General features: G+C 41.0%; 1 protein-coding gene across 1 annotated transcript; it reads right to left on the reverse strand.

Annotated features, from left to right (window-relative positions):
• Window positions 1–194: 194 nt before the first annotated feature.
• BRI3BP (BRI3 binding protein) lies at window positions 195–6,754 on the reverse strand. Its single transcript, XM_074921288.1, has 3 exons — window positions 6,551–6,754; window positions 5,399–5,501; window positions 195–4,762 (listed from the first exon to the last, which is right to left on the reverse strand). Exons 1-3 carry the CDS (start codon window positions 6,743–6,745, stop codon window positions 4,344–4,346), a joined length of 717 nt encoding a protein of 238 aa, XP_074777389.1. The 5' UTR covers window positions 6,746–6,754; the 3' UTR covers window positions 195–4,343.
• Between the last annotated feature and the right edge of the window lie 5,755 nt (window positions 6,755–12,509).

A 12,509-nucleotide genomic window follows, 5' to 3' on the forward strand; every position in this document is an offset into this window, starting at 1 on the left:
GGGGCGCGGCGGCGCGCGCAGGCGCAGTGCGGAGGCTCGGCCCCGGGCCCGGCGCGGGCCCCTCCCGCCCCCCCGGCGTTTCACAGCCGAGCCGGGTCCCTCCGAGCCCCGCGGGGGCAAGGCCGGGCTCCGAACCCGCCCTCCCGGGAGAGCCCGGCTGAGGGGAGCCTCGGACGCGACTCAGGTCTCAGTGCAAAGGTTCAGTAAACATTTATTTGAAGCTTTGTCACAATACCATAGTCGATTTGTGAAATTGGTCTACAAATATTGAACTACATAGTACATTGATTTGGTGGTCAGATAAGTAATAAATAAAGGCATGTATAGCTCTGTAAAAAATAAGTCGGATCTATTTGTAACTACTTAACAACATCATCAGTAGAATCTAATATTTCCCTATAGATCATATGCCAAAAGTATACATACATCATCTCTTCGGATCAAATTTTTTACATAAACACAATTGTACAAACTTAAACACTATAATCTTGAAATCTGATGTACAAAACAGGATGTGAAATCACCAACATCAGTGCCGCTAACGAGTGCTACCATAGCAAATACCACTTCTGATCAAAAGGAAAAGGTCAACTTTTAAATGTGCCGTCATCACAGTTCGATGGAATTATCCAAAAGTTTAAAATACATGCGGATAGAATAAAACCTTTTATTTTTCCCAGACAAAGAGAACTTATGGTCATTTACATCATTAGCTGCCAAAATACAGATCAGTACGTGAGGCAAATCACACTTAAAAACTTCTACGCCATCGAAGAGCTAAGGTTGATACTGGTCTATTTTCCACACGAACGATGCAACAAGTCTTTAAAAGCAAATCACAATTTGAAGGACGCACTATTAAGTACAGCACTGAATTACACCAGATTGGATACACTGCACTCTGACACCCAATACCACTTTATAAAGCGTTACATTCCAAATACAACAGATCGGTTATCTATAGGCGAGGCGTGTACTCCCAAAGAAACTGCTACCGATGTTAGCGCTGCAAAAATGTGAATGTATCGAAAATACTACAGTAGTTTCAAATATTAGGTCTTAAAGTACAAAGTTTAAAACGCTTAAGACCCCACCGGAATTTCTGATGCTGGACAGTCTGGAGCCCACCTTAAACGTTTACGTCAGGGTGATGTTTTTTCAAGTAGCGGCAGCGAACGGGCAGGTCAAGGCAGAGGAATCGTTCCTGTTCCGGAGGAGCAGGAGGAGGAGGGGAGGACGGGGAGTGCTTCCCCCACCCTGCTGCACCCCAGAACCCTGTGCCACCGGAGCGGGGGCCAGGCCTGACGCCGAGGGAGCGGCTGCCGGAGGAGTGCATAGACGCTGCTGCCCGCCTTCGACTGAGCGCTTAGAGCAAAAGGCTGGGACCTGCCAGATCTGGGGTTTATTCCCATTTCTGCCACCGATTTGGGCAAGTCTGTCAAATTCTGCGTCTCGGCTGCCCCACGAGTGACACGGCGATACCTGCCCATCCCCGGGAACTGGTGTGAGACGCTCCCGCCACAGGCAATACAACAGCAGCGCAACCACTGTCCCTGGAACGAGTTCTAAAAATCAGAGCAAAAACCTCCATGGATAAACTAGGTGACCTGGTATGGAAAATATCTGTAAAAGTTATTTACAAAAGTCGAAAGAGATTAAATACAATGCCACATTCATGTCCCAAAAGCGCTTTCACTACAGTGCATGTTTAAAAATACAGAGCATTTTTAAAGTATATATATTGAAGATTAGATTGTGCTTTAAAAAAATCATTACTTCTGAATCTGACTAACATGAAAACTGAGTGCTGGGAAAAATACTGATTAAAAATATCCAATTTTATATATACCGCTTTTCACATAACATTTTGCTATACATGGGATGCAAGTAAATATAAAAATACTTTTTTTCAAGCAGCAGGGTGATCAAAATTAAAGAGTATTCATATAGGAGGGCTGATTTTACAAAACTAAGATACATGATTAGAGCAAGACAGGGAGAAACTATAATCCAAATTGACTTTTATATAGTATTTTAAAAGAAATCTTTATCATAGACAACTCTTAATATATAAAGGATTCAGTATTTTTAACTTCAACATTAAATATGGATTACAGAAAATACAATCTATGCAAAACTGACTCATGCTCATAGTCCTATGGAAGTCAATGGAGCTGCTTACACGAGCGAGGTTTGCAGACTTTGGTCCTCAGGCCTCAAATCTAGCAAAACGCATAAAGACCCGACAAAGCTTTGCTAATCAATTCCTCATTTCCAGGTTGGTGTTTCAGCCCAGTCCTCTGTGCACAACAGCAGGCAAAACAGAGTTTACAGGGAAGACTGTAATACTATGGAAAATGAGCTGTAAAATGGAATATACTGGAATTCACATTTTCACCTTTACAAAGCAGACTATTTGTAGCCATAGTACTTATCTGTTCATGGGAAAGATATTAAGTTACCAAAAGCAGTTACTTTGCAACTCTAAATGTGTATTTCTTGAAAAACCGGGTGCAGGGGGATTTACAGATGACATAAAAAAATCAAAATGGATGACAACAGTGCCAACTGCATATGAACTTCAACCGTGTTGAACTTAAGTGATCACAGTTTGGAGTAAAGGCCATTAACATGGATTTTAAACTAATCCCTCGTGTAAATGTCACATACAGCCCAGAAGAGTTTAGGCAAGTAACACACATTTTAAGAAGAATATTAAACTTCAGCATAAAGAGAAAAATAAATTCACCCCACGGTTACATTCAGTTAAGCCTCACATCCAACGAAAGCTCTGCCCTGGGGAACAAGGCAGCGAAGACCAAGCGCCCGGCTGTGCTCAGCCGCCCTGGCCAGCCCCGCCGGAGCCCGGATCACCTACTCCTGTTTGTTCCCCTTCCCCCTCAGCCAGGCCCCGGCACAGACCAATTTTTGTTGCGTTTTCTCTTTGTTCGTTCGGACATTACGGAATACGTAGTTCTTCAGCTGTGGTCCAGTTTACCTCCCGTGCTACCGATACTGTGCTCATCACTACGGTTTAGATGCTTCCCCTCCCTCCCCCTTTACAAACTCTCTAGGTTATTAAATTAAACCACTTACCAGATTTTCTTCCCTGAGGTTACCTTTGTTTCAATGCATTTCAGCAAACCTTACAAGGGCGGTGGTAGTCTACCAAGCTAGTTAATTCTTAGGTTACAAACACATAGAATCCTTCAACATAAAAACGGCTTCAAAGCTCCTGCATCACTTTGAAATGGGACTGTTTAATACACCCTTCTCATAAGGTGACTCGCTTTCCCCAAAACCCAATATAGTGAGGACACAGACTTCAAGCAAAAAGCTCCTATAAAACTATTACAATTTTAGAAAAAAATCCAGATCTTCCTGAAGATAATTTATTGCCGCTTATTGGTCCTGAGAAAGCTTTAAGCAACAATACATTTGCAAGTGTTTTAACTGCTGCCTTTTTTGAGAAGGTACGTGGGTCCTGAGATTAAAAAATCATGTTTCATTCTATGCACTTACGCTTGGAAAATGCTCCACTGTGAAGATCAAATACGAATTAATTTGCCATGCTACATCTCTTCCTTTTGTGTCAACTTATTAAAACTGATTTCCTTTCAGACATCAAATTAAAGTTCTTGAGATGAAATGCAATGAAATAATGCCACACGTGCACTTCTCAATTCCTCATCTTGGACCGGCATTTAAGGACTTCAAATTTATGAAATATTCCTTCTCCCCTATTCCCCACCTCCTATTAAAAGCTATGGTGTGAATTTTTTGGCCTGGATACCAGAAAATTCCTCATCTCGCACTCTATGAAAGGCAACTTCAAGGCAATGAAATAAGCCAACAAGAAAACAAGAACATTCACAACTTTGAAAAAAAAAAAAAAAAAAAAGCGGACCCACAGCAGTTACTTCTCAATGGAAGTGTTTGGTAGCTTGAGATATTTTTTTTTTCTTTTTAACTTTTTAAGTGTCAAATTTGCATATGTTTAACTCAATTTCAATATTTGAAAGACTACTCAATTTGCTTTTATAAAAACTTTACAAAAGATGTTTTTAAATGCTTGTAAAAGTAAGCGTTTATCTACTGAGAAAATTCTAGTACTGGATAAAACTCTCTTGAATATACAGCTGAATTTTTTAAATGTGGTTTTTCTTTTTTCCTACAAGTATAATGGCTGAGTGTATAATCTAGATAAATTAGTCTTACACATGATGAAAAGTTATAACTTTGCACACTTTTTACCATGTGATGTTTTGTTGCTTTGTAACTTTGAACGAGACAGTGCTTAGGAATTTTCTAGAGCTGGTGTACAGTGGTCTATAGGGGTTGGTTCATTGGTCACTGCCTCTGTCCAGGTTTTCGATCACCCGAGAAAGACGTATGTTCAGAAGTCTGATCTGACTATCGAGGTGGTCCATCTTCTCCTCAAGGCTGCTGTTGCTGTTTCTTCTCCAGTAAAATCCAACTGGCCCCGTCATGAAGTAGACTGCTACAACAAAGCAGAGAGGCAGGACTGCGTGTTCCGGGTCACCTTCATACTTCTGGAGGATGTAGACACACGAGAGAGTGAAAAGGGCAACTCTCGCAATCCAGAAGAAGCGACCAAACAGCATGTGCAGGAGATAGAAGAAGAATCCGAGGAAGAGAGATAAAAACCAATAGGCAAGTAAAATGGCACCAATCAGCAGAAGAGCACGGGTCGGGTTGTTGGCAATTGCCGCTGGGCTGAAATAGTGAGTCAGGTTGGAGGCTGAAAAACAAAGGAAAATTTACAGGGTATTAACGAGCACAGGCCAAAGCGGTAAGGGTAAAAACGCAAGCACAGCTTCACAGGGTCATGCAGTGGGGTCACGGCGGTGTTTTCTGAAGTAAGGGGTAAAGCTAGTTCATCCATTTCCGGATGGACCTTCTTCAAATCACTGGCTCGGCACCAGTGATGCAACTGTAGGAATTCCTTTAAAGCAGAGATGCTAAAGGTTCTTTAAAGCCAAACTACTGTAGGGCCTAAGGTTGAAGTTCATGCTGAGGCTAAAGCAAAGGCTTCCTGCTTTGTAAAAGTTACATTCTAAAGGCTCTCAATTGCACCTTTCCTTCTTCTAGTCCTCCTTTACTTCCCTGCACTGTTCCTGGCCGTGTGCATCCGTTTAATGAAGACACCAAGAAACCAGCCATGACTTGTAACGCGTTTTACACGGAATGGTTGGTTTCAGTCCTCTTGTTTGAAGGTACTAATGGCAAAATCAAAGCCATGTGAAGCGGATAGAGATACCACCGATGGATGTTTAAATGCAGCAGGATAAAATGTAACTATTTTCCCACTCGGCCTATGCCGGTAAACATTGATACAGGCTGATATAGTTCAAGAGTTAACAGGCATAACACTTACCATCGATTCCAAGCACATCTAACAAATCAGTCCATATTCTCCAGAATGTATCCATTAATATATCCACCCCATTCACAAACCTCTCTGTCAACCTTGAGAAAAACTGAGAAATAAAATTGGAAATTAAAAAAAAAAAAAAAAATCCTCAATTCCTTAAACACACTTTGAGACTTAGTAGTCATGAGTAGAATTATAATTCATTAAACAAGAATCGCAGGCTATTTCGAAGTCCTCAAAGAAACAAAATGTAACTCTGCAAATGTTTTTTACCTCGTAAGTTTACTTATTACAATTGTCCTTATCCTGAGCATTTTGGCATGTAAATGTATATGTTGACAGGGTTTAAAAATGCGCTTTATTAGCTTTACCATTGTTCTGAAGTTTAAAGAAAAGCACTGCTACCAGCAATGGACAGGTTGGACGGGGCTTTGAGCAGCCTGGGCTAGTGGACGGTGTCCTTGCTCACGGCAGGGCACTGGAACTAGATGATTTTAAGGTCCCTTCCAACCCAAACCATTCTGTGATTCTGCGACATTGGTAAAGCAAACCAGAGAGCTAGTTTTACCAAGCAACTGAGAGATGTCCCCAGCATCACACCCAAACGTCTCCAATGCATGTAGAGGTCAATTTAACAGTATTATCTCTTCCTACTCGCTGAGGAGAGAAGGAAGAGAGGAATGTACAGGTCCGTCTGCCTCGCATGCCTGATTTCCTGCAAGTTCCTATGTGGCCCCGCAAACACAGGATGCTCTGCTGATGCAGACAGACCGTATTTCAGTTGGAGGGCTCCTCGCCGACGACGGTCCGCCCAGACCGCCTCCCCCACCTCAAATAATCTTTATTTAGAAATGTCTTTTATTAATATTTTTCGCAGTTTGCGCCACGCCAAGCCTCGCCTCCCGTTTTTCTTCCCCAAAGCAACGCTCCAAGCCGTTCTGCCGCCTCACCCACAGCCGGGCTCGCACCGGAGACGAGGCCGCCGCGGGTCCAGCGCCGAGCACCGGGGAGGGGGGTGGCCAACGGCGGGGTTCTGCCTCACAAAACCGGCCGGTCCCCCCCTCTCCGGGGTGCAACGACGCGGAGAGAAGGCGCGAAGGGGAAGGGAGAGAAGGGCTTGGAGGGGGGTGGGGGGAGAAGCGGCCGGCGCCTCACCTTCTGCAGGGCCCGCACGTTGTCCTCGCCGAAAAGGCCGCTGATGCCCTGATAGAGACCGCTGGCAGCGCGGCGGAGGCTGTTTTGCTTCTCGGCTCCGCGGCTCCGCGCTGCCCAAGCCCCGGGTCCGGCCGTGCCGCCCAGCAGCAAGACGAGGAGCAGCAACACCAGCGCCGGCAGCCGCCCCGCCGCCATGGCCGCCCGCGCGAGGCAGCGCCGCGCTTCTGGCGCCCCCTGGCGGCCGCCACGACAACTCCGACGCCTTCCGGCGGGGGGGGGGGGGTGCGGGGGGGGGGGGTGCGGGGCACTTCGTGCCCCGCACCCCCCCCCGCACCCCCCCCCCCCCCCCCCCTTCCCAGGGCAGTTAAAAAATGTCTATTCAAACCTCCTGCTGTGGTCAGCCCCCGGGGTTTAGCAAGTCCCGGTTTATCACCGGCGCCTCTGCCAGAATTCGTCCTGTCGCAGCATTTCGCCTGGAACGGGCGAAATTTTCTAAATTAATATAAAACAGTGTATCTATTAATATTTAATGATCCGCCTGGCAAAATTGTTTTCCCTCCTGTCTAATCAGGATCTCGTAATTAATATCAAAATAGTATCAGGAATTTTATAATTAATAGACTATTATATATATTTAACATATAATATCTATTAACGTTTAATAATCAACCCGGAAAAATTGTTTTCCCTGCTACCTAATCAGGATCTCATAATTAATATCAAAAAAATGTAAGACATTTTATACTTAATATATTTTTTAAAATATTTAATATATATCTATTAATATTTAATAATCCACCTGGCAAAATTGTTTTCCCTACCGCTTAATCAGGATCTCATAATTAATATCCAAAAAATGTAAGACATTTTATAATTAATATATTTTAAAAAATATTTAATATATATCTATTAATATTTAATAATCCACCTGGCAAAATTGTTTTCCCTACCGCCTAATCAGGATCCCATAATTAATATTAAAAAAATATAAGAAAATTTATAATATATATTATATATATTATATAAGAAATATTAATATATATTTTTATATATATTTATATTTTATTTATATTTATATATATATTTTTTTAAATATATCCAACATATATCTATTAATATTTAATAATCCACCTGGCAAAATTGTTTTCCCTACCGCCTAATCAGGATCCCATAATTAATATTAAAAAAATATAAGAAAATTTATAATATATACTATATATATTATATAAGAAATATTAATATATATTTATATATATATATTTATATTTTATTTATATTTATATATATATATTTTAAAATATATCCAACATATATCTATTAATATTTAATAATCCACCTGGCAAAATTGTTGTCCCTACCACCTAATCAGGATCTCATAATTAATATCGAAAAAATATAAGACATTTTATAATATAAATTATATATATATAATATATAAGAAATATTAATATATATTTTATATATATTATTATATATTTTTTTATATTTAATTTATATTTTTATATATATATATTTAAATACATCCAACATATATCTATTAATATTTAATAATCCACCTGGCAAAATTGTTGTCCCTACCGCCTAATCAGGATCATAATTAATATTAACAAAATATAAGAAATTTTATAATATATATTATATATAAGAAATATTAATATATATTTATATATATTATATTTTTAATATTTAATTTATATTTATATATTTTTTAATATATCCAACATATATCTATTAACATTTAATAATCCACATGGCAAAATTGTTGTCCCTACCGCCTAATCAGGATCTCATAATTAATATTAAAAAAATACAAGAAATTTTATAATGAATATATTTTTAAATATATCCAACATATATCCATTAATATTTAATAATCCACCTGGAAAAATTGTTTTCCCTACCGCCTAATCAGGATCTCACAATTAATATCAAAATAATATCAGAAATTTTGTAATTGATATAAATTTATTTATATTTTGCATATAATATCTATTCATCTTTAACAATCCGCCTGGAAAAATTGTTTTCCCTACTGCCTAACCAGGATCTCATCATTAATATCACAATAATATCCGAAATTAATATCAAAATATCAGAAAATTTATAATTAATATCAAATTGTATATAGTTAACATATTGTATCTATTAATATTTAATAATACACCTGGCAAAATTGTTGTCCCTACTGCCTAATCAGGATCTCATCATTAACATAAAAATAATATCAGAAATTTTATAATTAATATATTTTTAAAAATATTTAACATATATCTATTAATATTTGATAATCCACCCTCCACCCGGCAAAATTGTTGTCCCTACCGCCTAATCAGGATCTCATAATTAATATCAAAATAATATCAGAAATTTTATAATTGATAGCAATTTATTTATATTTTACATATAATATCTATTAATCGTTAACGATCCGCCTGGAAAAATTGTTTTCCCTACTGCCTAACCAGGATCTCATCATTAATATCACAATAATATCCGAAATTTTATAGTTAATATAAACTTTTTCAATATTTAACTTATACCTATTAAATATTAATAAACCTCCTGGCAAAGCTGTTGGCCCCACACCTCAGCAGGACGCCCCAGGCCGCTGGCCGGCAGCGCGCGCCTTCGGGCAGGCCTGGCTCCGCGCGGGGAGGTGCAGCGAGGGGTCCGCCTGTGCTCGGCCCCTGTCCTGCCCGCAGCCCCCCCGGGCCCTCTCCGTGCCCGCAGCCCCCCGGCAGCGCGGAGCCCAAACCTGCCCTCTCGGAAGGGCCCGGCTGAGAGCCGATGGCTAACGCAGCCCGGGATGCTCTTGGGCTTCTCTGCTGCGAGGGCACGCTGCTGACTCACGGTCAACTTTCCTGGCCCCCAGATCCTCTCCTGCGGAGTTTTTCAATTATTCCGCTGTTCGTGTGGGCTCTGGAGACTCATCCCAACCTTCACCGAGTACAGCCTCGCCCGCGCGGGTGTCCCTCTCCGAGGAGATCCCCAGGCGCAATCTCCAAGTGACAAAGGGAATCTAGAAGTCTAAGGTCAAAAAACGACATCTCTCTTTTCAGTGCACTATCAACTTCAGGTCGAGGGATTCTGACGGTCTCTCGTGTCCTTTACCCTTGAGAAGCCCTGACTCAGAGGTACACGCTGAAATTCGCACGTTTCATGGTGCTCCTCCCTCTTCTGACAGGCTTTATGTTGATTTTTCCTGATTAACCATGCTCACAAAAGACCAGTTGGGAAGTATAAATTAGACAATGTTATCAGCTCCTTGTGGGTAGTGAAACCCAGCCAGGATGTTAGCAGAGAGAAGTAAGAATCCCCAGGAGACAGAGAAGCACTTTATTACCTCCAGAGCCCATCCTGATTCATCGTTAATGGACAGGAGCCTGAGCTAGACAAACCAGGAACACAACGATGGGAATATAAAAACGATCCATAGGTTTGCAGCGTAGATTCTGCACCAACTGGTGACGTAAGCTGGGACAGAAAATGTTTGCTAAATTGCCCAACGGTAACTTCAAGGCATGGGGGATCCCAACACCCTCCCCAGAGCGTCTCGTTGTTCCGGGGAAGGTACAGGCGGCCTGTGACCACGTCTGCCCACCGTTCAGGAACTCCGCTCCGAAAATCACAGCTCAGAGCTCTGCTTTTACCAGCTCCTTCCCGGGGAGTTCCAGCAGAGTCAGGGGTGCAGCTTGTAGCTCGCCCAGTCCCTGGAGTAACTTGAAATATCTCCTTCTGATTTTGTACCCTGTGTACTGGATGTTTAAACGCCATGGCTCGGTTGCTGAGTAGTTGAGAAGACATGCAGAAATTAGACATCTTTGCTGTAGCCTTTTTCCCAGTTTTAGTCCGGCCAAAACACTTATTTTCACATTTAGCAGAATGGCCGAGACCTTTTAGCATTTATTTATATGTGGCCCTGACAGGGTTGGGCCCAGATCCAAGAAGGTACTTAGGATCTTCCTTGATTTCAGTGGGATATAGATTCTTTATATATTTATAAACGGTGCTTTCATTCTCTTTTTAGGTGATCCTGAAATTGCTGATATGTTCACAGCTGCGTATGTCCTGAAGTCCATCTCATACTCTTCTAGAAGGGGTTGGTAACTGATGATGGGTATTTTTGAGGTTCTTAGGAGGTTTCTGGTCACCCCCCCTCAGTGTCACGCTGTGCCTAGACCCCCAGCACACAGCAAAGTGTCTGCTTCTGGGGCATTTCTTGCACGTAAAGAACCTTGTGGTACAAAACCACAACAGTAATGTAACTGTCATGAGCGTTGTTTTCTGTGCCAGCTATAATTCTTCAATTTGCTTCTAGTTGGCACAGCCTTCTCCGGGTCCCCTTGTGCTGTTTCTGGTCTGATGGGTCTTGTTTCTGTGAATTTGGGGACGTTCCTATTTCTCTTCATGAGTTTCCTTCGTGACATTCCCTCAAAATCACTTCTGCAAAGTGCTTGTTGTTTCTTTCCACCCGTTTTTTACAGGGGCTGAGGCCTACTTTAGTGGCTGCCTTTGGAAGCTGTGCTCAGGGCTGTCCTTCAGATGAGGTCAGGATAATTTGGGAGTCTTCCCTGGCATTTATTTGATTGCCTGACCTACCTCAATAAGCCTATTTCAGGTACGTTCATCTCTCCAAATCCACAGCTCTTATGAAACTACACGGTATTTCACCCTTCTCATTTAAATAAATGAAATCGTGTCTGCTCAAAGAATACATTGCATCATGGCATGAAATATTGATCTCATCCATGTTGAACGTTTTAATTAGGACACCTGGGAGGTTTCCAGAAAGATCCTCTGATGAGGGTCTTACTGTACAGAAGAAGCGTGAATTCTTCTGTATGTTCTTCATGAGTTCTTCTCTCTTTCCTGATCTGCACTAAAACCACATAAGGTGTCTTACTCGGATATAGGGATTTAACAACAATCTGAACAGTATTTAGAATAAATTGGGGTCTTCTAGACGTCAAAGTTTTAGCAGATCATAGAGTTCTCTTTTTAAATAATTTTTATGGTGAAAAAAATAGCACAGCCTTAAAGAAAGCCAACTGTGTTACTGTGGATCAGTCCTTAACCTCACTGACCTTTATTTTTCTGTCTTTACTTCATCTCACAGCTGATTGCTTTATGACTTGTCATTTTAGGCCTTTTCTCTTTGTGTTTTGCTGCTAGCTCTGTGAGGCTTTTCTTGCAGTGTGTCATTGCTTCTTTTCTTCTTTTCATTTCTGTCTTCACTTTTATTTCTTCTTCCATTTCTGCAAAAGCTTTTGATTTTGATTCTGGTTACTTGTACTTCTGCCACTGTGTAGAGGTTGCAGAGATCATGGATGTTGAGTGAGCCAGAAATTTCTTATTCTTGTGCAGACTCATTAAACAGCTGGTGGCCACTATGAACACAGGATTTTTTAAAAAAATTTTCCAATATCTTTAGATTTCCTAATCCAGGTTTTGGATCAATGGATGATAGTCAGGCCTCAGCATGTGGCACAGATTGCTGTTATTATGAAACTTTTATCTCACAGGTCCATGCATTTCATCACTTGTTTTAATTTCAGAGGCTGACTCCAGGTGAGTTACCTCAGAGACCACAATGAGGTAGTGCCATCATTATTATTACTGGTAGTGCCATCACTATCATTATTACTGTTAATCGGTTCTGAAGCATCTTTTGAAGGCCCCCTAATCTACTTTAAAGCAGCAAACATGCATTTTTAACCTATTATTACTAATAGTAGGTATAAAGCAAGTCTTTAAGGAAATGGTCAATTCCAGTTAACCTTATTCAGGCTATTTTCCTCCAGCTATCCTAACCTAGTCTCCAAACTATTTTCAGTAGTCACTCCAGTCCTTTTAATGCCCATTTTCTCGTTAAAGGCTTATTTCCTTTTTGTTTTGTTTTGTTTTTTTTTTCTTCCCATTTTTCCAAAGTCACTTTTGGGGGAAGGAAAAACCAGTTTGG

Source organism: Athene noctua, chromosome 17 (assembly GCF_965140245.1).
Source record: "Athene noctua chromosome 17, bAthNoc1.hap1.1, whole genome shotgun sequence".
In the NCBI taxonomy this organism is placed as follows: Eukaryota; Metazoa; Chordata; class Aves; order Strigiformes; family Strigidae; genus Athene; species Athene noctua.